General features: G+C 35.1%; 1 protein-coding gene across 5 annotated transcripts in view; it reads left to right on the forward strand.

Annotated features, from left to right (window-relative positions):
• Nucleotides 1-27,569, forward strand: part of Fas2 (fasciclin 2) — a 517,277-nt gene that overhangs the window by 382,243 nt on the left and 107,465 nt on the right. For 3 of the 5 annotated variants that reach the window (XM_067781353.1, XM_067781355.1, XM_067781357.1), the window contains exons 3-4: nt 19,208-19,382; nt 23,667-23,720. In XM_067781353.1, coding sequence (XP_067637454.1) covers nt 19,208-19,382; nt 23,667-23,720 — 229 coding nt within the window. The remainder of the gene's footprint in view (nt 1-19,207; nt 19,383-23,666; nt 23,721-27,569) is intronic. The other 2 variants (XM_067781354.1, XM_067781356.1) reach the window with 1 other exon arrangement.

The following is a 27,569-nucleotide window of genomic DNA, read 5'->3' on the forward strand; positions in this document are numbered from 1 at the left end:
TAGAAGGTAATTTTTCCTTTAATACACACATAATCTTGTTGAATTTTGAATAAAAAACTTTAACAATAGATCTTGTAAAAGAATTTTGGGATTTAAAACTATAAAGTTGTAGTGCAATCTTTCAATTTAAGGCAAACCATGTACTTGGGATTAACTAAATGATTATTTAAAATTTAAGCACGCGCTTTACCTTTATAATTTTAAATTCCAAATTTTTTACAAGAGCTATTGTTAAAGTTTTTTAGTCAAAATTCAACAAGACTAGGTATTTAAGGAAAAATTGCCTTCTATTTTATGGTCCATTTGTATAAAGGTAGTCCTTAAAATTTTTTTATCATCTTTTTATTTTCACTTTTTTAGTGCTGCCTACAAAAAGGTATTTGGAATTTTGGGTTCTGACTCACGGCTCAAGTTTCAAGTCACCGGGAAGTTAAGCGCCAAATACACGACACGAACATTTCCGCGAACATTCCGCAATCTTGTTCGCAGCTTTGGCCATACACCATACGAACTTTTGGCCGAACATTAGTTCTCTTTCAGACAGCGATGAATACGGACAACAATTGTGCTGCAGCAATATTGCTCGCTGTGGCAATTAAGCGTAAAAAATGAGAGAAGATAGCAAAAAAAGAATTTGGTGCAAAGAATGGTTTAAAAAACGAGCAGTTCTTGGACAAAGTGAGCTTATTAAAGAACTGGAATTCACGTCACAAAATGATTTTAAAAATTACGTTCGTATGAGCAAGGCAACATTTGACCAACTTTTACAAAATATTTTGCCATAATCATTATTCTTTTTAATTTTATTACAATAATCTTTGCTTTTTACTTGCCACAATGATGGCAAAGATTTATACATTTCAATAAATTCACTCAGAAATTTTTTATTGTCCATTTTACTTTTCCGCGCACGTCTGTTCCGTTCAGAAATTACTACGATTATGATCTATTTCGCCATACACGCACGAACAGTTCGCGCAAATGTTCGCCAAAAATTAAAATATTTTGATTTTTAGCGAACATTTGCGCGAACTGGCAAACACTACCATACACGACAGAAAAGGTCGCAGAAACATGACATAACGGGAATGTTCGCGGAAATGTTCGTGTCGTGTATTTGGCGCTTTACTTAAAAATCGATTGATTCCCCCCGTTTTTAAAAGATTTGCAGTTATCTTGACTAGCTCGTCTCCTAGAGGAAATTTGATTTCTGTAGGTTGTATTGTCACCAGGGCTCTAACTAAGTGCCAAGTTTCAAGTCTCTAGGTAACCGGGATGTTAGTTAAAAATGGATTGAAAGATCCCCAAATCAAAATTAATTCTCTTAATATCTCGATCCATGCGCCACCTAGCAATTTTTTTTTGATCAGATATTGCATTGTCACCGGGTTTTGACTCACGGCCCAAGTTCCAGGTCTCCAGCTCACCGGGAAGTTACTTAAAAATCGATCGCAAGATTCCCTGCGTTTTTTCCGGGATTTCGTTTATATCGATTCGTGTGCCATCTGCCGGCATTTTGTTTTCCACGAATTGTAGTGCCATCGACTCGCAAACTATGTGCTACGCGTCAAGTTTCTGGATCACCGAGAAGTTAGTTAAAAGTCGATCGCAAAATTTCCATTTTAAAATTAATTTTCTGTATATCTCGATCCGTGCGCCACCTAGCGGATTTTTTTTTTTTCACTTGCATTGTAGTGTCTCCCATATCTGAACTATGCTCTAAGTATCAAGTGTCTAGCTCAACGGGAAGTTACCGAAAAAGACTTTTCCGTGGGTCAAAAATTCGAATGGAAATGAGGGGACAAACATGAAAGCGACTTAATATAAAGGTAAGAAATAAATATAAAAAATGCATTTTTAATTCTCTAATATTCCGGGAAAATAGAGTCTCCTTTGGTAGAAAATTTAGTTAATTCTTTCGCTTTTAAATTGCTTTAATTAAGATGCATTTTTGGAAAATTGATACTTATTTATGAGGAAGAGTTATGACGGGGCACTCCGATTAGAGTCGCTAGCAAAAGGTTTTGTAGGGTGTTATCGATGTTGACGGTCTATTTCCGGATAAAGTTCCGGTAACAAGCACCATTAAGGTACTAGCTCGACCATCTCGGGAACCCCACATTACCTTTTCGGCCAACCCCCCCCCCCCCCCCCCTGCTTAGTATGTGTACGATACATTGATGTTTGTAACTGGATTCCCCTCGCGTAGGTGAGGTTGACAATTGGGCTGCGGAAGCTCTAAAGCTATATAAATTTGTACCTCTTAAAAGCGTTATGAACTGGTTCAGTCGTAGGTGGTCCTGAGATTATCGCAGCCCCTAATTGAGTAATTAAAATACATATAGCTCAGACTTAAACGCTCCTGGTGCAGGTGTGGCTGCCAACTGTTCCGCCCTGAATCCGATTAGGACTAATTCGGAGGTAGTCATTAAACATCTTGGGCGTAAATGTAGCTTTGCGCACCTGTATCCTATTTTTTCTGCAGGGAATAGTTCCTACAACATGAGAAAATTCACGGAAATAACCTCCTACTATTAAAAACTAGGGCAATTAGAAATCACCCTCTCCATGTGGCCCAGTAAAGTACGTAAGCTATAACCGTAAATGTAAGAGTCGTTAACTTGTCTATAAACCTTTCATCGCCCAGTGCGCAGGTTGGTGTACAGGATAGAATTAACTTACTTATGTGATATCGTAGTCTACAACGACTCGTATAGCACCAATAGAATAATGATCTTGCCGTGCCACCCGGGAGGTAAGGATACAATTCCATGAGCACTATGCGATCCGGCACCTACCAACTCAACCCTTTTATCTAGATCAGCATTAGAAGGCCCACACAAAGTCGGTAAATACCTTTGTGAACTCTATTATGAAATCAGTAAGCAAGAGAATTGAGATCACTGCCCAGGATTAAGAGGCTTATAATTGCCAACAGCAGACATGCCTATCTTAAGAGGCGCCTGAAACACACAGACCTGGTTCGACGTGGTCATAACATAACAATACCGAAATGTTCGGGCTTGTACCTTCATAGTGCTAGTTAACGTGACAGGTCAGTATCCAGAAAAAGACCATCATCATTGATAATACTTCTAGTTTGAACTAAAGTTTAAAGAAATAGCAAACAGCGTCTTAGGGACTCTGGCTGGAGAGGGCTCATCACAACAGCTTCTCGTGCGTTAATGAGATCTGGTTTCATCTTATTCAACCAGCTTTTTTAATACCTCAAAATCCCTCAATTGAGATCTCACATAAGTACGTTGCTGACAGATTTTCTTTTTTCTGAACCCATAAAAAGCTTTGGTAGTATACTACACCTACCAAAGGTTTTTCAGGAGGAACTTGGGGCTATCACCGCACATCATCAATGACATTTGCAACAAATTTTTTCGACCGATTCTAAAGTATGGAGGCCTTGTCTAATGGAAGTCGATAGACAAAAGGAGCAATCAATATAGGGTTGGAAAGGCCAACATGATCGGGTATGTCAAGCGCAGTGAGCAGCGCACCTCAGAAAGGGTTAAACCTAATTTTTCACATGATGGCTCTTCAAGTGTTAATGCAGGGGATTGGCCGCGAAAGGGTCCCTACTTCTAAGAGAACCCAACAAGTGAAAATCAACCGAATACGAGCACGCGTAGATAATAGATGACATGAAAAGAGGACGGTTAAACGGAATCACAACTGACCTAACATCGGACACCGACCATATCACGAAGGTTTTCGAATTCCAGGTGCAGAATATAAAGTATGCTCCAAGAGAGGAATGGAGACAGTGGTAGGGGTATTGCAAGTGCAGTCCCAGACATCAATGTAGCGATCTTTGTCGACCGCCAAGCCGCTTTAAGGGCATTCGAATCTAACGTGATATATCGTTGGATATTGTGCGGAGGTGTCAAGCATCTCTGGCATTCATAAGGCATCTAAATATATTCAATTGCTGGGCCGCAGCGTACAGCGATGTTAGAGGGAATGAATTTGCAGATAAAATGACCAAAAAAGGTTCCGAAATAGACGTAAGCGAGGCGGAGAGCTCCGTGTGACTACCGCTGTGTCATGAGGAAAATTGAGGAAAAGCGAGGAAGATGAGATCAAGGCAACAGACTTTCTGTGGACCAACTGGGATGATTACGACGTGTCACAGTTCGTATGGCCATGTTTGGACAAGGAAGGAGCTAGCTTTCTTCTCAAGCTAAACAAATCTGCAGTGACAGTACTAACGGATGCCATCACAGGTCATTACGCCATTGCACCAATGATCCGACGGTGGCGCGTACTAAGAAGCTTCCACCGTAGAAGCTGTCAGAATGAGAGGTTTCATAATTTCTCTCACGATGTGCACTACTGCAAAAAAGACGACTCGGATATCTGGGCGCAGGAGGTTGGAAAGTTGGATCTTTCACTCTAACTTAAGCTCATCAAAAAGCAAGTGGTTCGTTGAGAATCACTTGGAAGTAATCTGGTTGGACGGACAAAGACGTATCAGAGTAGAAGCGTGGGAAACTAACCTAACCTAACTGATGGATTTTGGGCGTGGGGAACTTTTCAAACATATGTTGTGACAGGACTATCACCACGTCCAAGGACACATTGCCTTCTCTGCTTATGTAACTTTAAGCACTTCCTAGCCAAATCTTAGTTTAGAATTTTAATCAAACAAAATTTTATTGCAGCCACCAATGTTGCAATCCTCTGGACAACATGTCTAATTTGACAGCTACAAACGCACACAAATTGGGCAAGGCAATTACACCACGGAGAGTAATGAAGAAGCAATAAAATTGCATTCAGCTAGCAATCAGAAGCAGAGAGAGTGTGAGTGAAAATTTTGGCAAAAAAACAATAGGAGGAGACAGGAATTTAAATGAAAACGAATACAAAAACTATTTGACAATAAAATTGCAAAGAAAAAAGAGATAATGCTTTTATTGGGCTTTTAGAAGTTGAAGAAAGGAGAAGAACAACCGGAAAGTGGGTTGTGTGGGAGATTCACAGCAGTGTTGCAATAAATGGGTACTAAAATGAAAAGCTTACACACAATTACTTGTTTATGTATGCAAGAAAGTTTCTGACAGCAAAATAAACAAATTTTATGGCTAACTAATGTTGGACAAGAAATCCAAATGTTGATTCCTACTTTTTTACACTTTATTTTTGCTATAGCAAAGTGCACTTTTGCATGCTTATTACCACATTATGGTGCCAATTTCTTTGTTGCGGGCAGTAAAAAGCCGAATGAAATATTTTTCATTGCCACAATGGCGAAAACTTTGCAATGCCGAAAAAAAGGAATAGCAGAACAAAGTAAAATATGAATGCCAGGAAAGGCGGGGAGAGCAAAAATATTGTATGTTTACACAAAAAACAATAATGCAGGCAATGACTGTGGCAATGACAATAAAACCGTTGACAACATACCGTCGTCGGTCGAGCGCCATTAACCCACCAGCTTGGCACGCAGTGTGGCAAGGCCAATTGTGACAATATTGTTAACAGCACTTAATGTTACACCACAAAAATGCAACTTTGCTTTGAGATGGGGCGCAAAAAAAATGTAGTTAAAAGTTTATGCATCAAAATAAAGACACGCAAAATTAAATCAAGTAAAAACTGTGTTTAATTAAATGTTGCTTACATTGTACTTCAAAAAATTTTGAAAAGTGCAGCAAGAAAACAGAGTTGCATAAAAAGTTGCTTTTTACTTTTGTACATATTTGTTTTTATACCTTTCATGAACATGAAATGGTATATTAACTTTGGTCCGATGTTTGTAACGTTGAGAAATATAGAAGATATACTCACCATTAGGTATACCGAATTGATCAGGGCGACGAACTGAGTTGATATAGCCATGTCCGTCTGTCCGTCCGTCCGTCCGTCTGTTTGAACGTAAACTAGTCCCTCAAAGTTTGAGATATCTCAATGAAATTTGGCACAAGGATGTATTTTTGTATTATATTAGACATTTGTCGGATCCGGTAGGATCGGATCACTATAACATATATCTCCCATACAACCGATAGTTCAGATAAGACGGTTTGCGTCATTGCTGCCACAATTTAGAAAGTATAAACGTGAAACTCGGTGATATATATTCTAACATATCATAGAAGATATCCTGAAAAACTCACATTGATCGGAGCTATATATAGTATATATCCCATACAACCGATCGTTCAGATAGAAAGATTTTTGGCAATTTCTCCCTTAATTTCCAATATAAAAACGTTAAACTTGGTGATATTTATTCTAAGATATCATAGATTTCATGAAAAAATCATTTCGATCGGAGCTATATATAATATATATCCCATACAAGCGATCGTTCAGATAAGGGGGTTTTTTGTCATTTTTTTGTATTTATCTTAAAATCGTTTAAGTATGTACATCTGTTCACTATATATTTCTTATCTTATACAGCGCATTATTTGGAGATTACGAATGGGATAAGATTATTGTTCAGCCCTATTCATGAAAGGTATGAAGTCTTCTGCACAGCCGAAGACAGCCCCGTCCTTACTTGTTTTTTCTTCTTTTTCTTTGTTTTTAAATCGCGCTTCTAACTTGTTGTATATTACACCAAAAAACACACAAAAAGCAAATTATAAAGTAACTTTAAAACGTAAACTTTAAAATTGCCAAGTGGCAGAGTTGCATGTAGAGCGTAGCAAAAAGCAGGAAAGCACGTTTTGTATTGAGTGCACGTGTTTGGCCAACAATAAATCACAACATAAATATGCTTTTTCAAAGTCTAAGTGAAAAACAAAATGCTAAGTAACAAAAAAGTTACAACCACCAAAAAAACAAATATGTTTATAACTTACAGCGTTGTATTTTATTTTCTGTGTGAACAAAGCGCAAATGTAAAAGTAAAATAGTAGGAGCAGCATTAAAGTGCAGCGACAAGTGCACAAAAATAGTTTTAATGAGCGAAATTCGTAAACAAACCAAAAAAGTAGTCGAAAAGTAGCAACTAACGATTCTGAGTTTGTGTTTAATAAGCGGTCAAATACGGCTAGAATGCAGAAGACTACTGCTAGAGGAATGAAAGCTATTAAGCTGTAGGGATGTAAGTTTAAAGTAAGCGGGACTCCAATTACGATAAATATTACTAAAGTCTTCTTCTTTGCGATACGAATTAAACTGGCTAAAAGGTTTGAGGGAACCAAGAGTATGAACTTCTTTCAATTGAGTGAATTATTTCTGACTTGGTTTTATAGTTTATTGTCCGAAAGGGAGTCTAGTTGATATATGCTTGAACAGTCATCCCTCGTAACATTTGTTTTGTAGATATATCGGTTTCGATTTTCCGATCACTCTTCTTTGAAGAACGGTACTGATGATGGTACATCCCAAGACTGGTTTGTCTACAAAAAAATCGAGTTCCACTGCCGATAGAAGAGGCATTGAAGAGCTTTGCGAGGGCAGTTGCTAACAGCTGGCGCCTTGGCGGTAATAGGTTTAGGACTTCTCAACATTCTGCAAAAATGGACGAGGGAAAGTAGTATTCACATCTGAAAGAGGCAGGAATGAGTAAGGAGATTAATTTGATTTTACTGCCTTCAGCCTTGCATAATCCAAATACGTGGAAACAGGTATAACAACCGAGATAGCAATATGGATAAAGAACATCACTCAGTAGGTTTTTGTCGATATGATTTCAAACTAGTGGCCTAATGAAGTAACTTCTAGCGAGCATTACGATCCAATGGAATCTGGAAGACGCATCAATAATAAATCTCGCATTCTTATCTCCTCTGCTTCGTCGAACGGTGAAGATATGATATCTAATACTTAGAACGACTGGCTGTCATCTCTAAACTCTCGGCGACCTACGTCAGATCGCATCGAATCTCTTACACTCTTACAGTATTTAAAATAAATCCTGCAGATACCACATCCGGGTGAAGGGGCTTAGAATATTCCCGCGGTAGGAATGTCTGTCGTAAAAGGCGAAGAGATCCACAGACCTGCATATCAAATAGTTCGCGAGATGGTCGGGTTAGCACCTTAAAGCTGCTAGTTTTCATAAAGTGCCGGATTAGTACGAGGAAAAAGAACCATTATCATCAATAATACTCCATAAAACCTTTAATAATATTATACAAACTTATCGCGACAGGAAGAAGAAAAATGACAGATCCAAAAATTCTATAATTGGCCTGTACGCATCTCAATCAGATGTGAGCCCTATACCGCGATTAAAATTAATATCTTATTTTATTGCACACAGTGTTATGGGAAGAAGTTTCCTGATCGGTAAGTTCCAAAAATACCGCGGTTACATCAGAGTGCTTCCCTCTACACTCAAAAAATATCTTGAGTGGCATAAAACTCATCTAGACTACATTCTTTCTTTCTATTGACTTGACTTTTTTCCGCTCTCCTTAATTGACAGACTACCATGATCCCTCAGGCTGAAGTAAAAGCTTTCACGAAGGTCCCACGATTCCTATTTAGAAAATAAGTCGATTTACTCCGACAGTCAAACAGTAAACACAGCATTTGAGGGTAGGAATACCTCATCGAAGTCAGCTTTCCGAGATCTAAGAAGTTAACCTGTGCATAAGGGCATAAACTAGCAAAGAAGGCCGCTCACCACACCGAGAAGAACTAGTGGAGGAACATTCCTTCTTCCTCATGGTACTTCCATGTACTAGCTCGGGTCTGACTTCACTGGGAAAAATAAGGCTAGTGCTTAAAAGCGGACAGAACCAAATTTTTATTTGATCTTTACCATCACCCGCTAGGTCCACTTTTGGGCTACCCATATATTTATATTAAAGCAAGAGATGCATCGAAAGCCGGAAGGTATATGTGGGTTACTTACGAAACCTCCTACATCAGTCAAGTGTTCAGTGAACAGGCTCAACGTCTGCTGAAGCAAGTTTTTCTATAACGGGAAAATCTCACGATTTTTTTAACAAGAAATTCATAGCTTATATCATTGACTTCAGACGTGACCAGACCACATTGTCCTCTACATATATGCATGCGACTAGGTACCCACCCCTGTATCGGCTGATAGAAGGCAATCACTATAACCGAATCTACCGTACTTACAGTGTCCTTTGGTACCTTATTTCCAAAAAGACCCCCTGCGCGACCGGATTTGACTAAGCAATGTACGGTAAAAGCCCCGACCAGACGAGACTATATTAAGCAAGTTAACAATTAACGTTTATATTGGCATCACTAGTGCTGCCGTCTGGCACGATGCAGCCTGTGGGGTCAAACTTCATAAATTGCATGCTGCGCTTGTGCGCACATTTTACAATTACTGGCCGCCATTATGCGACCGCAAGCTGAGCTATGTAGCCGGCGGTATTCGTGGCGTCATTTAATTTCTTCGCTATGCCACTGATGGCAGTTATTGCCGCTAGAACCAAGATTTTTTTTTTTTTTTTGGTTTTTTGGCTGGTAGTTCAAAAAGTTTTTTATATTTTTATTTTTTTTGTTTTTTGTATTTTTTTAAGTTGAAATAATTTTTTTGAAAATCTACCGCTAGCAGCACCGCAGCCGTATGCACTAACTATCTCAAGGCGGTTTTTAAGCTGGTCGCAATTACTCTCTATGACCTTGTGCTTTTTTATTGTACAAGTGAATATTTCATTGCACTTTTTTTTATTTTTTTGCAATGTCTGGACTAAGCTTCAGTGCATATGAACTTCATAAAAAAGTTATGAGCAACATATTTATGGTGGTTGTGTGGGCATTTTTTCTCTTCAACGAAAAGTAGAAAGTGCGCTAGCATAGTCGGCCAGCGGCAAATGTGGTCAATGCATTAGTTTTACGCTTTGTGAAGAAAGTATGAAAAAGATAAAAATTTTAAAATTATAGCGAAATTTTTTTAAAAACAAGTAAGGACGGGACTGTCTCCGGCTGTGCCGAAGACTTCATACCTTTCATGACTGGGGCTGAACAATAATCTTATCCCGTTCGTAATCTCCAAATAATCGGATGTACATATATGATAAGAAATATATACGTAACAGATGTACATACCTAAACGATTTTTAAGATAAATACAAAATAAAAAATGGCAAAAACCCTTATCTGAACGATCGGTTGCAAGGGATATATATTATATATAGCTCCGACGGAAATGATTGTTTCATGAAATCTTCTATGATATATTAGAATAAATATCACCAAGTTTAACATTTTTATATTGGAAATTAAGGGAGAAATTGCTAAAAATCATTCTATCTGAACGATCGGTTGTATGGGATATATACTATATATAGCTCGGATCGAAGTGATTTTTCAGGATATCTTTTATGATATATTAGAATATATATCACCGAGTTTCACGTTTACACTTTCTAAATTGCGGCAGGAATGGCCAAAATCGTCTTATCTGAACGATCAGTTGAATGGGGGATATATGTTATAGTGGTCCGATCCTACCGGATCCAACAAATGTCTAATATAATACAAAAATACATCCTTGTGCCAAATTTCATTGAAATATCTCAAAATTTGAGGGACTAGTTTGCGTTCATACAGACAGACGGACGGACATGGCTATATCACCTCAGTTCGTCGCGCTGATCAATTTGGTATACTTAATGGTGACGTTACAAATATTGGACCAAAGTTAAAATTCCATTTCATGTTCATGAAAGTTATAGTGAGCTCATGTAGTAAGTTATTAATTAAAAGAATTTCTAGTGGAATTTGTTGTTGCTTGAAAGTTTGGGTGTATGTTTAGTACGATCAACTTAGCCTCAAAGTGGAAAATTAAAAAAGAAAAAAATCTATGACTAGGAGGGGAGGGGTCAAGGTCAGAGTCACGACCTATGGTGGCGTGGTACTGATCAAGCGTCCCGATCCGTCACTCTGGGTGGGAAGAGATCGAAAATAAGCCAAATCCCCCAAGCAGATTTTTTCCAAAACAGAAAGAGGTTATGAAGAGTTAAATTGTCGACCTCACCTACACTGGCGAATCCTGTTTATTTAACAGGTCTGGTAGCTAATTGTGATATTTTGCGGAACGTAGCGGATAACCATCCTACAAAGGAACATAAACGTGGATAAAACTCCACAAAATCTTCGAGAAGTCGCCTCATAGATACAAAAAGAAGAATATTTTTTTTTGTACACTGGAGAAGGGGCGCAGTTTAGAGCTTCTATGTTTCCTACCTACTTACTTTATCAGCGCTTAAGCGTTTAAACGTTTACAGCCGCCCAACAAGGTGCGCTAGTAACTTCTTCGATGTGCTTATTGGCGCGAATTGATAACACCGAGGAGTACGGGGGCGGAGTGGGGGTTGCCTTCTTTCTCTGCGTCCGTAGCGCATCATCTTTTATTGGGATAACATGGCCTAGCCAGCGTAGCTACTGTGTTTTAATTCGCTGGACTATGTTGATGTCTGTGTTAAGCTCGTGCAAATTATTAAATGTTCTTCGGCACCACTCCGAACCGATCACATTTGCACGTAATTTCTGAGCTCTGCTTCTTCTTCTGATGTATCAGGTTTTTCAAATATCACTCGAGCTTCGCATTCTGTTGAAGATCGCTGATTTAAGAAGCGAGGTAGAGATAACCTTATTAATGGGCTCAACTTCAAAAATGGAAACAGAAATGCTTTGTGTATCTTAATTATATTAGGTCATAGATTGTGGCCAATACCACCAAATTTGACAAGGAATGACGGCAAACCGCTCCAATATACATCACCACCCTTGAGTACTTATATCAGTTGTCCTCTATTGCTGACGAAGCTCTCTTATGTTCGGCTCATATCTGGCGGAACGCACAAAAACATCTGGAGCAGGTAAACGAAGAGGATCTCAGCAAACTCAACTTACACTGATACTGAAATGGATGTTGAATTATGATAAATTAAATAAGATCTTGAACTATGATCGCAGAACTCTGTTTGCAGTCAGACAACTGAAAGAAGCTGAACTATGTTTTGTGGTAACGGTAATAGTAAATATTTTTCCTTTATTTTTGTCGCTTTAAAGAAAATATCCGAGATTCCTCGGGAGTGTTATCGATGTTAAGAGTGTTTTGCCTGACTTTGATCCATTACAAATTGAAAAATAGCACCATAAGGGTACTAGCCCGACAATATGGACTTGCTATCTCTAAGCTTGCCGTTCTATATCATTTCGCCTTCTCCTTCCATGATGCAAGCTTTAAGACCTTTTGAACTCTGCCGACAACATGTTTACGAACACTGTTTGAAAAACTATGTATGTTTTATTCGTGATCAAGGTTGTCGGGATAACCTGAATTTATAACCTGTAAACGACAGCTATATTTATAGTCATTCGGTATATTTTTAGCCCTACGATAGCAACATATGTACATATCAAACAGATTATGATTTAAGAGGCCTTCCATTCAGCATAATGTCGCGACCATCTACGAGGCAAATGATCGTGTTAGCAATTATTTTATCTGTCCTAATCTAAAATGTGCTAACTATGTCTGTATTGTGCCGAATTTTATTCTGACTCCTCACTATGTCACTAGTTAATAAATGTTGCAGATGAGTGAGCAAAGAGCTGTACACACATGTACACAGCAACAGCAATGACAATGCGCACACACTTACACTGCAACAAAGAGCTTAGACGACATTACATATATGTACATGTACACCGCAATAGAGAGCATACATAATATGAGATAAACTACAAACAAATGCATAGAAGACAACAGCGAATAATAGATGCCGAGATATGAGAGAAGTGAATAAGCAAATAATCGGGAAGGCTCTTCGTGAAAACCTATACCCTGTGATAAATAGGTGAACGAGGCAACTGAGTGTGATAAAAACGGCGCAGTGAATCGGTTTGATTTTAATATGTCATAAGCGAAGTTTGCGATTACATCAAATTATGAAATTCTACTACAATAGTAGTGATTTAAACAATAAAAGGAAGCAAAGAAGACGAACCAAGAATCCCTAAAACTCGCTACAATTTTTTATGGCCTTCAAGTTTAGTATAATAAAAACAGGGAAAACTTTTCATTTTTTGTTGACCTTCTGGCACACAATTTTCGCTACACTTACCTTCGCATTTCTTTACTTTCTTATTTTGTTGACAATTAAGTCATTTGTTGGTATCAAAACTTATATCTGACACTTTTATTAAATCTGTAAACTTGTAACAATAATTGAGTGAAGTTGTGCCAAAGTTTGATTGCAAAGTTAAATACTGGAATTGAGAGTTAAATGGAAGAAACTAGATTCGAGCTAGAAAGAGAAGAAAAAGGTGGCATCCACACAAGTAGCTATTAGTAGCCGTGTTTTTTTAACACGCGCGTATACGTTTCGTTTAGATAATGCTTAGGAGACCCATCTAGCGGCTGTGGTTAAACAACTAGCTACAGCAACAGGGTGTACCGAAAAGCGGAGACGCAACGCTCTGATGGCCATAGGGTATAACATATAGCTGAATCAGTTGCGATGAATTGTGGACACACATAGAATACATAGAATTAGTGTAGAGGGTGACACAAAGACACATATTTCAGTTACATCTGAGTATAATGCGTATTGAAATTTAGTAGGACAAAATTTATGCGCAGCAATTTCAGAGGTGTATTTATAGTTTGTCCCTTAGCAGTCAATATAAAGTTTAAGCGTAAACGGATATACGCGTGTTAAAAAACACGGCTAGTATAAAATTAGTCCACATTATTTATTAGTTGTTAGGTGGCAAAAAATACCAACAATGAACACTTATTAATGCAAAATTTTAACAAATGATAAAATTAGATAAATTTTGTGACAGCTCATTTAATTAGCGTAAATGCAATAGTAACAATAAAATGTTTATATTTTAATTAGCTCATTAAGCGCACTTTACAAAACAGATCAAAATCTAAATTATCATAAATTAAAATATTACAACAATTACGAGCAATTAAACATACAATTGATCTGTTTAGTTTTTAAGAACTGAATAAGCAGCGAAATTTACAGTTTGCCATTTTGACAGTCGCAATTGACAGCTTTATGCAGATGAAAGCGCGCCACTGTTAACCAAATAAACGTCAGCGAATGTCAAATTGCATAATCATGCATTGATTTTATGTAAACAAGAGTCAATATGAGGAGTAGAGTTGGGTCGTTTCGTTCTGTACTTGTTCAATTGACCGGGTCTCTCAACTGAACAAGTGAACTAGATCTTCGATTTCGGTTCTATTTGTTCTGTTAGTTCGTTTTATCTAATGTTATTCTTTCTCTCTTCTCGTTCGCGCACATTGTAAATTCATACATACATACGCAGAAACTAACAGGAGCACGAATGTCGATGATGCCATCTTTGTGTGCGGCACTGCTACAACAATATATGTATGGACTATTTATGAAAAACATCTTTTGTAAGAAACTAATTATTACATTTATTAAACTTGAAAAGTTCATATTTACAATTTGTATCTGTACTCTTTCAATTTCCTGGATCTTCCGAAATTTGTAACTTTTTTTTTTGAAGTTTTATTATACATATATATATTAAGTTATTTATTCATAACACATTTAAATATACCTACAAAAAGCATTGCTGCCTACACACCCCCATCTATACTTGTTGGCTTTTTTCGCGGGTACGAGCAGCAGTGAACAAACTTGCTTGAAAACAAAAAATAATAGATGAACAAAAAGAACAACTTGTTCGTTCGTCAAAAAAAGAACGAAAGAACCGAATCTCTGAAATGAACGAAAAAGCACAACCCTAATGAGTAGTTGCGTAATCGCGATGAGACTAATCGCTACGTTGAAGAGGCGTGTGAGAAATGTAAACAATACATTAAAGGCGTTGAATATTAATCAAAACAAATTTTTTCAGCGTATACAAATATTTTGCAGCTCATACAATTGAATAAACCTCACATCAACATACTGAAGATGATTTCGAATCTCAAAAGGAAAGAAAAATTGCTATACCATCTGTTGGTATACTTCGAGTCAGTGCCGGCATGTTGGACAGCGACAGGGGCAGACAAGCCACAGTCAGCTGTCAAATATGTCTATTACACTGGTGCGCTGATGCAAAGGGCACTCATATGGTATGGATTGCTCTTTGAAGGATTCCAAAAAATGGAAAAATTGCCATATTTACTAATAAAGTCTACGATACATTTTGAAATTTGAAGTTCATTTCATTATATTATATATATTCATAACCATTAACGCCACCATAGCCGTAACCTTAATCGTTACAGTCAATAAAGCAATCATCTTCGCGGTATTCATATTCACAATCCTGGCTGTAACAGTAATCCGTATCCATAATCATGACCATAACAGTAACCTGAAAACAAGCGAAGGCCAAGCGGCATAACGACCTTGCGCTTTTTTCAAGATCAAAGTAACACAATTTCTATTTCTTCGATACATGTTTTTGGCAAATGATTAAGAGTGTTACACTTCAGCATTGGCGTCTCCACCCAGACAATGAGCTATGGAATTTGAAGTGTGAAAAAGTAGTGCCCATTATAAAGAGGGTAGTTTCGAATCTGATTTAACCGTTGTTGAAAAACACTTCGGACAGTAACAAATTTCACTCGAGATATTGGCAGTATTGATGTGCCTGTGACGAAACCATCGCAACAAAGTTAGGTTTGGTAGTTGTACCCATTCTTCCAACTTGAACAACGATGGTGTTACTTCCTGTGCAGTGAAATTCAAGGCCCTTGGTTGTGAGCATTGTTTCAGTTTTCCCCATTCTACACTCTTTGCTAGTTGATTTTTATGCCACTGCTTCAGCCAGTGAATAACAGGGCTCTTTAGGGTTAACCTCTTCTGAACTTAAGTAGAGGTTATGTTGCGAATAGAGTGGAAGGCAGTGGACTAGGCAGTCGAATGTCATATAATGAAGGAATGGTGTTCGGAGATTTTTCAAAGTTAAAAAAAAAAATGATAAAAGCTTTAATATAAATAAAAATATTGTTTTAATAACAACAAAAATGCCATATATATTCTGTATACATAAATTTGTAAGTATTATCTCACTTGAAAATTTGAATTAAATAATCTAAAGTTTTGTTTTGAAACTGAGTCGAGAACTGTGCGTGTGAATGTGCGAATTTTCACCGATCAGCTGTTAGTTGCGCTACTTGGTAAAATTTACAATGTTCCGGAACGTATTCAAAAATAACACACGCACATCTGTTGAAAAATTTCGCACGCCTCTCTATGCCTTTTGACGTCTCTCAGCTGTTTTAGCCAGTCAAGCGCCATACAATTTTGTTCGCTGCATTGCTGCACTGCATACTATAGTAAACAATGCTGCATACATCCATAACTGCCACCAGCATTGTTTCGTTATTGATATGACAGCTTAAAATTTCAGCAAATATTTTCATATATGTATATACTCGTATATACATGTGCTTGATATCAGTTTCCGTGCTTGTTTTAATTTTGATTAAGCATTTTTGAACAATTGATTTGTGTGAGTTGTTGGTTGCATGAAATTGTTGGGAAACCTGAGTTGCATGTTCTACAGTCAAACACTCGAACATCTGTTTGCAACGTGGCGCCGCTGCTGACACAAACATTTGACGGATGATCATGGAGTTAAGGGGTTAAATATATAAAACAAATGTAAATGTGAATATAAATTTATGTGTGAATTAATGGTCCAATGAATGTTTTCATAATTGTGAACATGACTTTATAATGTTGCAATAAATTATAAAACTTTGTGGTTGACTGTTATCTAGTGTAGTACGATTTGTTGAAAAAAAGTTTCAGAAATTTTAAATAACGTTTGATAGCTTATCTCATAGTTCTTAGTATTCCGAAAGTATTAGTAATGGTAACTTGACTTAATTTAGCTTTTTTTTTTTTATATTTCGGTACCGACTGCTCTGTTCAAGCTTTAATAAAGCAACGGATCTCAGTCACAGGTGTATCAGGTGTAACGGAATACCTTATCAAAATTTATTACGAATATAAAAGTCCTTTAGATTTTTTACCCTAAAAAATTCCAGCACGAACAGTTAGTAATGGAAATTAGTCTCACCCCTTCGGATGATAATACCAAGGAAATTAGTAAGTACGGGGCTGTTTATGCCGATAGCGCAGAAACTCGCATATCTTTCATGAATGGAACTGAACGATAACCTTATGAAGTCTTAAAAATTCATAAGCTTCTCGTAAAATTTGAAGGTTAAAATAAGGAAGAAATTACAAGACCTCCCTCATCTGAACCCGCTCACCAAATTTTATCAAGCTATCTGAAAAATTGAGGGGCTTGTTTGCGTTCAAACAGACAGACTAATATAGCTAAATAAACTCAGCTCGTCATCCTAATCATTTCAGTATACTTATTGGTGGGTCTACCTCAGCTCCTTTAAAAACTTATAATAAAAGTATAAAATATCACACATAAATGTTAATCCCGATTAGCGACGATTCAGGGATCCAAGTTAAGACTAATATATGGCGACTCGAAAAATTCAAATTTAATTTATGTATTCGACAGTTCAGTGATCCGAACGATAACAGAAGGCAATTAATAATCGACAGCTCTTAAAATTCGCTAAAATATTGAGTCTTCATAACGTAATCTGAACTTGCACCCTTGGGCGTCTCGCCTAAACCGAATCAAATCGGGACCAAAATTAATATGTGACATCGCCAACTATACTATTGTCGATTTTGGGTATCCAGACACCAAAAAACGTAACTTAAAAGAGAAACGATAGGTTTTACCCCTATGCGACACCGTCTCGAATCGGGACCGAAATTTGTTTGCATTATTTTTGACCTTGGCCTTACCGTTTGAAGGGGTGACAATAGAAAATATATTTTTGATTTGATTTAAGAGGACCACCTGTTAATATAATGAAGATTTTTCAGGATCACCCAAAATAAAAAACGTAGAACAGACCAAGTAATAACGACAAAGGTTTATGCTATGTGATAAATGATTTAATTCAAGTAATTAATAGATGAGTATTGATTACAATTTATGAAATATACAAGACGTATCAAAAGAAACGTGTTCACCTTAGCGAGATCTTTTAGAGAGAGAGAGATAACAAAAACGGAAAAGGAATTACAGAATTCGCAATATTTTTAATTATGACATACAGGAAACGAAATGTAGTTGCCACATTGTAAGATACAATTTAATTGCTAAAAGTGAAAACCTCAACACCACCCTTATGTAAATATATGACTCAGACACTAATGCACTCATGTTATAAAGTTTAAGCTAAAACTTAAGTTTAGAGTACCAGTAAGTTTACCGAAATAGCGCCCCACTGCTCCCGAGAACGATACCGAAAGCCTTCTGAACTAGTATCGAACTGAGCACAAAACCAACACCGAGAAAATCTTGAAAAATTACCAAAGATTGCTCTGAGCTGGTCACAAAATGATGCCAATAAGTTGTCGGAATAGTTCGAAATGATTTTGAAATAATCCAAAAACAATTTCGAAATACACCCAAACTGGTCCCGAATTCATACAGGAAACACTGCTTTAATTAAAAGAAACAATATGATTTGGCTTACGTCAATTGGATTCATGGAATTCGGTATAACTCCAAAACAAAATTGATAACGGATAACGGAAAATCGTTCCAAATTAATAATAAATTCTACCCTATTGAAAAAACCTCACAACAAATCAATGTAAGTTTTAGAATTATCTGTTGAAGTTTGCAGTAGAGGAAATTTTATTTCAATAAAAGTAAACTTGCTGATCCTAAAAAACTGACACATTTTGTTTAAGATTTTTCTAAAACTTATTTAAATGTGGTCAAGTTAGAAAACAAAGAAATTGAAGACAGTGCTCCCAACCTTCAAATCCTCAAGAAAATTTAATATCCTTACTGGCTGCCGAAAAATTTGGGATAAGATACTCGTCTACCTCACCGAAGGTGCCGGATTTGAGTCCACGGGCGGATTGCACGAAAACACTTCTTTCTTTTTTCGAACTGCCCCCACCCCAAATTCTAGACAGTAAAAAATTAACTTTTTCTTAGATAGTGATCTTCATACGCTTCATTTTCTTAACGCCCCAATTTGAAAGTGCACATATTTTCTTTACTTCACTTACAATACTTCTGTCCGTGAACTTCTAGCAACAATCACACATATTAGATGCTAGGAATAGCTAAATTTAGATATTTAGTATCAGAGTCATTAACAAAAATTTCGAAAATTATTCTACACAAATTTCTTTTAATTACAAATATTAATGTATAACTTGTCTTTTTGCAGATATCACAAATGCTGAAATCAAACCCAAATTGGAAATTTTTCCCATGCAAGAAGTTCAAAGGAAACCAGTGGGCAAATCATTGATTCTAACGTGCAAACCCATTGTGCCCGATCCAAATTTAGTATCCGATTTACAATGGAAGGATAATATGAATAACACCATATTGCCAAAACCGTAAGTATTAGAAGAGATTTTTAAAACAAAAAATTTTAACAAATTAATTAATTTACTTTATTTTACGACAAATGTACATATACATGTAATAGTGAAGGTTAATTAGTAAATTTTAAATATAAATATTTAACTTTAACTTAAGCAAATTTACTGTAAATATTGTAAAATTTAAACGTATATACAACCCACTGCCTACTACATTTCTCGCAATTAACTAAAAATTATGTCCAATACTATTTCCCTTTAAAATTCCAAATATGTAAATAAATATAATATAAGTAAGAGGAAACTTAATTACGAAATTCATAAAAAACGGTATGATATGTAAGAACATTTCTTCGATCCCATGGAAGACTAAAACTTTTCTGTTCTATGCATGGAAAACTAGCACAGTTCGTTATTCGCGGGAAAGATTACAACTGTCAATGGGAATTTGAAACATGCTAGTCTTCCATAGAACCGACTATTTATAGATTCATTGTTTTAAAGTTATGTCCATGGGAATATGAAACGTGCTAGTCTCCCAAGGGACCGACTATTTATAGATTCAGCGTCTTAAAGTTATTTACAAATATATCTTTAGTAGGTGTGATCAATCGCTTAAGAAATACATTTTATTGATGATTTTTAGGTCTAACTACTGATGAATAAAATCTTGAGTAAATAATATTTTCGAAAAAAATAATAATAATGTTACTCAATAGATTAACTGTACAATCTTTTTTATATTTGTTTTCGGCTTTCAATTACATAATATTAAAAAATCTTTTTTTCTAATTGCAATCTTTTGAAATCAGTTTATTACTAAGAAGTTATGTTAGTCAAAAGACCATTTATTCAACTGATTGCAATCTTTGATCAATTAGGAGCGTAGTTTACTCGCATAGTCATTTTCGACTAGTTACTAACTAGTCTACTCATCGTTTCTGAAAAATGTTAAGAGCTTTTATTTTCTAAACTTAAATCAAATCGCTCTTCTGATTACTTGTTATGCCGTTATAGTATTTAATAAACTTTAAAAAAAATTAAATTCATACGTCGGCCTTTTTCAGACAAATTAAAATTTAAGCTTGATTAAATAAAAACTTAGGGCAGACCTGTTAAATTTTTGGTATCGTAAATCATTTATTTATTTGCATTCATTTGCCTAAAGACTAGCTACTTTGTACCTGATTCAAGTAGTAGATAATTTATTTATTATTTATTTACCTTCGATTAATCGAATAAGCTTATTAAATAAAATAGCTTAAAAAAATCTAAAATTACTTAATGTTTTTAAATGAAGCAAATTCAGAAGTAATCGAAAACATTTTAAGATAAAGAATAATATTTAAAATCATAAAGTATATACAAAAACAATTTGATAATAATTAATAATCAGCTAATAATAGTTTTACTAAGATCATTGGTTAGTAAGTAATTAACTCCGAAAGTTAGTAAATAGAATGAATTAAGGGCCTCATTCTGTATTGCGAACGATAGCTCGGACAAACGATTCGCCTCCAAATTCTCTATCTGTTCCCTATCATTTTCGTTCAGCCCTTACGTTTCTTACTTTATGTCAAACAGGAAGGCGAAATCAAGTGGCAAATGATATGTTTCCATCATTTAACATAGAGCAAATACACTAGCGATTTGTGACTGAGGCGAAACGAACGTTCGTTTCGTAATAGAGAATGAGGCCCTAAGTAAAAATAGAATCACGCGATTGTTTGAAATAATCTATCAATTCGCTTAATTACCCCGTAACTAAAAATAAACTTGGTTTAAAAGTATAATAAATAGATGAAATTTATCGTATATTATCAAAATTATTCAACAAAATAAAAACAGTGGAAAATCAATCTGATGAGTAAATAAAAAAAGCGCTCATTAGTTTTCATTTACTAATCAGATAATAGTTAATTAACTTAAAAAAAGTTAAATGTTTAAGGAATCAATCAATAGATTAATTTAAAACAATCATAGTTATTTTTATTAATTCAGAATTTAATAAAATATTTGCTTGAGAAGTTCAATTAATATATGAATATATGAATTAAAAAATTAATTAATTAAATTATTAAAAGTAATCAAATAAGTGTTTATTAACTTTTCCAGCAATTAGTAATAAATAAAAAAACAATAAAATTACCTTCTAATAAATAAATAAAATAATCAGGGTAATTAAAGAATAATTGGCGGCCGCCGTGGCGTTATGGTAGCGTGCTCCGCTTACCACACCGAAGATCCTGGGTTCACGCCCCGGAAAAAGCAACATAAAAAACTTCAGAAACAAGTTTTTTTCAATTAGAAGAAACATTTTCTAAGCGGGGTCGTCGTGTTTGGCAAGCACTCCGAGTGTATTTCTGCCATGAAAACCTGCCTTCACAAAGTTATTTGCCTTGCAGATTCCGTTCGGAGTCGGCATAAAACAAGTAGGTCCCGTCCCGCCAATTTGTAGGAAAACAAAATAGGAGCACGACGCAAATTGGAAGAGAAGCTTGCCCTTAGATCTCTTCGGAGGTTATCGCACCTTATATATATTTATTTTTTTAAAAGAATAATTATATTTAACTCTGCACATATAATTACATGATTAAAAAATCAAAAAAATGTTTTTAATTATTCCATCAAGTAATATTTAAATATTTAAAATGTCGTTGATAATTTTTTAATCATTCGAGTAATAAATGTTTCAATTTAAATAATTTTTTGATTGTTTCTATTTATTTATTTATATAAGATAATCAAAAATGACCCACCTAGCCATAAATAACTAATATATTTGAAACATGTTAAAGCAATTTAAAAAATTCAATAAAGTTAAACCTTAAAATAAATATTTGAAAAAGTTAAAAACAAGTTTAGCTTACTCTGCAATTTCTGAATTATTGATTGATTGAAATCATTGATTAATTGCATAATATAAAATGATACAATAATTTATTCAGAAATGCACAATAAATATGAAAAATAGTGAAATTGTTCAAATTAATTAATAAAGGTTGTAATTTTCAAAATAATCAAATATTAATATATTAATTAAGCTAGGCGGAAAAAGAAATCCCTTCACAAAGTTATTTGACTTCTTTTTATTAATTAGTCATTAATAGTTTGGTAAATCGAAATAATTACTTTACTATGTTTAGTTGACTATTTGACTTGTTAACATTAACTTTTTATTTTATTTATTAGAACAATTATTTGATTATTTATAATAATATTCAAAAATACCTAATTCATTACTTAGCCAATTTTTAAAATTAAATTTAGTTTTAAATAAATAAAATAAAGATTTAACAAAACAACTAGCTAGTTACTTGTAATTAATAACTAAAAGTTAAGATAGCACAATCAGTGATATTTAATCATTAAACGGAAATCTTAAGCATTATTTATGTACCTCTATATAAATAATAAATAAATAATAATTACAGAAAATATAATTACTATTCATTATGCAGTTAAATGATTATTTAGCAGGTCTGCCTATGAAATAGTTTGCTATAAAAGATCTGAAAAAAATTAAATAAATTAAAACATTCCCAATTTTTGTTGTTATATCGACCTACTGATTTGTAAGATCGCGAGTTTGAATCGAGCTCAAAGCCTAGCAATAATTATTTTATCATTATTATTGTTATAATATATTTTTTCTTAATTGAAAAAATTTTTAAATTAGAATAGAAGAAAGAAACAATTTAGACAACTGCCAAAGCTCGTTGTATAGATCCATTTCGGGAACTGCTAAATTCCTTCATCGGCAACGTTTAGGCGCCGCTGCTATAACCATTCAGCCATCACGGCGGTTTTCTGTTTGTCTTCATTATTCTTTGGCAGTTGTCTAAATTTTTTCTTCCTTCTATTCTAATTTAAAAATTTTTTCAATTAAGAAAAAATATATTATAACAATAATAATGATAAAATAATTATTGTTAGGCATTGAGCTCGATTCAAACTCGCGATCTTAAAAAATTCCTTACATATTTAGTAAAGAAGCATATACATGGAGTAACTGCTTGCATTACAAAATCCTCTAAAAACAAATACAACAAAACCAATTTTCATTAATTTAAAATTATGTGCTGAATTTTTTCTAAAGCTTTTTATAGAACAATTTCTTTTTAGTCTTCATAATACTACACAAAAATTATTTATTATTAAAAAATTTCATTATATTTATTAAAAAAAAATATTTTTACAAAAAAAACTTTTGTATTTATATATTTAATTTGCGCTATTAATTTATTTTTAATCTCTTGTTAAAATCTCTTTACCACAAAAAAAAATAAAAAATTTTAGGAACAAATATTACTATCCACTGTATGATTCCAAAGGACGTAGATTACCCACTGTGTAAGTGTAACTACAACACTCACTCAATGTCAATTTCGCTCAACGCATTTGCGCTCACTAATTTTGTATGTGTGCCTTTTTTACCAAAACAAGTATGATGAGTGATGATGCATACTAAATTTCTTTGTATTAATACTAGCAAATACAATAATTAGTGCCTTAGTCCTTAATGCACACAAAACGCAAGACGTTTTTCTCAACAAAATAACAAGCGCATTTAAATTCATAACAAAAATTAGCCGCACCTGGCACATATGGCATGCCCCCGATTTTGTTTCGTTGTAGCGCGCACACAAACCTCACTAATGCAACCGTGTGGGCCGGAAAGCCATTAACATGTAATGTTGCTAAATTTTTGTTGTTGTTGTGTAGCTACTACTTTGTTATTTATTTGCCATTGGTACTTAAGTTAATTTTCCTTTCTTTTGCAAAAGCTGGTTTGTTTTTTATTAAAAAAAAAATATATTAAAATTATTTTAATACCCTGTAGGAATTGTAAAACCTTGTAGGCATTGCTAGCATAGTTTTCTTACTAAAACTTAAGTGATTTATTAGATGACTATTTGTAGCATAGCTGTGTTTTATTTTAATAACAGTTAGCTAAGAACTATATATACTCATATGTTTGATTTATATGTCTTGAACTTTTTAATGCGTTTTGAATTAAAACTTTTTTCAATCATGCAGTGTTCATTTTTCGTGTTTTTTTCATAAGCATAACATCTGTCGTATGTTACCTAAAAATTATATTTTTCTTATTTCTCATTTCCGTATAATATATTATATCCCAGCCTCATTAAAATCATAATAATAAGAGAGTTCAGGATTTTGAGCAAATGGTCTAGCATCATTGCAAGATGGTGTTGCATATTTCCTACAAAACACTAACAAAATACACGGCTATGCGCTTGCTACGTAATGACGCGTCATTACAAATACGCAATATCAAAAACCGTAGTTAGTTTTTTCAATATTGAATAACAAATCAGCAGCTGTCAATACAAAATAAAATGTGAAAAGAAAAAATTTAGCAGAAAAAGTTGCTCACAATCCGAAGCTTATATTTGCCATAGCAACGTTTCCAACGTCAAATACACAAAATTCTGAACTCCCTTAATATATTTGCTTTCCAATCTTTCATTTCAATTTTCAGCGCTCTTAATCGGCATACTTAAAAAATTATCTTTTTAATTTTTAAATAACCTATTTCATCTGTATCCGAACTCTGTGCCAAATCCAATATTTTGTCAGCATATAAGAATATTATTATTTATGGAATCACCCACCAACTTTGTAATTCCACTTTCAGAAACATTGCAAGTATTCAGTAGCCACCCCACATTCATATAATTACCACTATATGCCGTCAACTGTAACTACGATCGTCAAACCTCTAACACTACGGACTCATTCAGTGTGTGTGAGGTCGTCACGAATCGGCCTTACGAAAAGCCCCACTGCAGCTCCGTTCATAATGATAATGCACAGATAAAATACAAGTAATCACTCGCAAGCATTTCATTCACGCGACAGTCGCCTCACCACTTCTCAAACTGTTTATAACGATTTACACTTAAGTAAAAAAAATTTAATAGGGCATCGAAGGCGTGACCTACGATGAGAGAAGTCTGTGTCGCAAACCCTTTGCGTGTGCTGATGTAATTTCTTAATCTTGCACAGGCCTACCAATTTTGATTTGGGTATACATCCACCTATTCACGGATTCGTCAGCTGTCGAATATCGATTTTACCAACCACCGGTTGCTTGGAAATCGATCAACTGATTCACCTTCTGCGCATCGCCGATTTACCAATCCCATTTACCGATTCGTCAGAGGTGACTTGCTGGGCAACGATTGCACCAACCACAAGTTGCTTGGAGATCGATAATCGGCTTCATCATCTGCTCATGGCAATTCAGCAATCCTACTCACCGACATCCACTAATCCACCGATCTGTCATCTGCGATTGGCAATGTATTCATTCCACCAACCACCGGTTGTTTGAGAATCGATTCTCCGATTCGTCATAGCCGCCACCAACCATCTGTGCAACCATCGTGGTCGCCCTGTACTGATCGATAAGACACTAGTCTGCTGCAAAATACGCCACTGTCAATTGATGCACCGTTATCCGAAGCCCGATCACCGTTCACCGATTCCACCAGCAGCCGAAAGGTGTCCGTCAACCGATACATCGTCAACCTGTGTTCTGCCACCTGTCCATTGATTTCACCCCGTGGATGTAGCCATCACACCATACGGCCACCAATCGTCTGTCAAACCATCGCAGCAACCTCTACTGGTCGTTGTTGTTGTAGTAGCGATAAGGCCACTCCTCGAAGGCCTTGGGACATACCGTTCACCAGTTCACGGAAGGCAGCCGGACGCTGTCCATCGATCCTACGCCTGTCATCCCTTCCATCAATCAGCGGTTGGTTGGAGTTCCCTTACAATATTACAACTAGGTACAACTCTTCGCCACGGACAGCCTAAGCGGATAATATCTCTTGCGATCGGCTTCTACTTGAACTGAGCATCGAATTGAAAAGTAAATTCCTCTCTTGAAGAACAAAAAACGTGCCCTTTAAGTCTCTCATCCAATTTGTCTCGAACTATGACCTGAAACCATGAAAAGCGTTGAGAGTAAATGGTATGACCTTTAAAGGCTTTGAGAAAAATGTTCTTTGTAAAATGAAGGTTTCTGTCCATAATGCCAACGGTGTATGTTGAAGGATGTTTAATGTTGAGCTATGCGTGGACATAGTAGTACGAATTAAAGTCTAGTTTCGCTGGCTATGTTATGTTATTGAATGAAGACAATGCGTTCAGAAGATGCTTCCATCAGCACTCAAATTGGCAGCAAAGGAAGGGAGGGACTGAGTGGAACCACATTTGACTTTCAATTGCCGTCGAATGTAGCGAAGAAGGAATGATTGGCGTGCTTTACTTTGAGAATGATGGATGAGTGGCTCAATTTTTTCTCACAGTTTTTGTTTTCTGCATATTTGTCATACCTTTATAATCACTGAATTAAACTGAATGCTATATATTATTTTCATTTAAATAATTCAATGTATTCCCTTTTGTCGACGCTCTAAAAATTATTTTAATAAATGCGTGTGCCTCGCTTCATCTTCATTTAATTTCACTTGCTTTTGACTCATGCGCGTCTACGTCATATTCATTATGCGTTATACTCATTTCCCGCAACACTTACAACAGTAACGATAATCTCCTTGGCGAATTCATTCACAGTGGAATTAGTTTACTAACACAATGCGAATGTCAAACATTTATATTCCTAACATTAAATACGTTACTAACAAATTTCAAAAAAAAATTGTGTTAACTATAAAAAACATTTGGAAATGTTTGTCAAAATTTGCATTTGTATAGAGTAGATTTTAATGATGATGATAATTGCATAATTCAAGTTTCCTATGCCATATTAAACCATATAATTATTACATATATTGGCATATCTTTTAATTTAATTTATTTTTAAAAATTTTATTTTAACATAATAACACAAAACTTTTTTATTACATACGTACATATATACGTATTTCAAAAAAATGTGGCTGCTTAACATTATCTAAATTAAAAACTAAATTTCAATCAAAGACAGCATGCAAAGCTTTAATATAAAAATGCACTCAAAATAAGCTGCGAAACATTAGTTTTAACTAATTAATATTCTATTCCTAAATAGTGAAATATATTTACAAAAAAAAACTTTTAATTAACTCATACAAATTAAGTATATTTGTACCATTTACATATATACATATTGATGATATTATTACGCATTTAAATTGAGAATTTTTTTTTTTTTCAATCATTTGC

This window comes from Eurosta solidaginis, chromosome 4 (genome assembly GCF_040869045.1).
Source record: "Eurosta solidaginis isolate ZX-2024a chromosome 4, ASM4086904v1, whole genome shotgun sequence".
Classification (NCBI taxonomy): domain Eukaryota; kingdom Metazoa; phylum Arthropoda; class Insecta; order Diptera; family Tephritidae; genus Eurosta; species Eurosta solidaginis.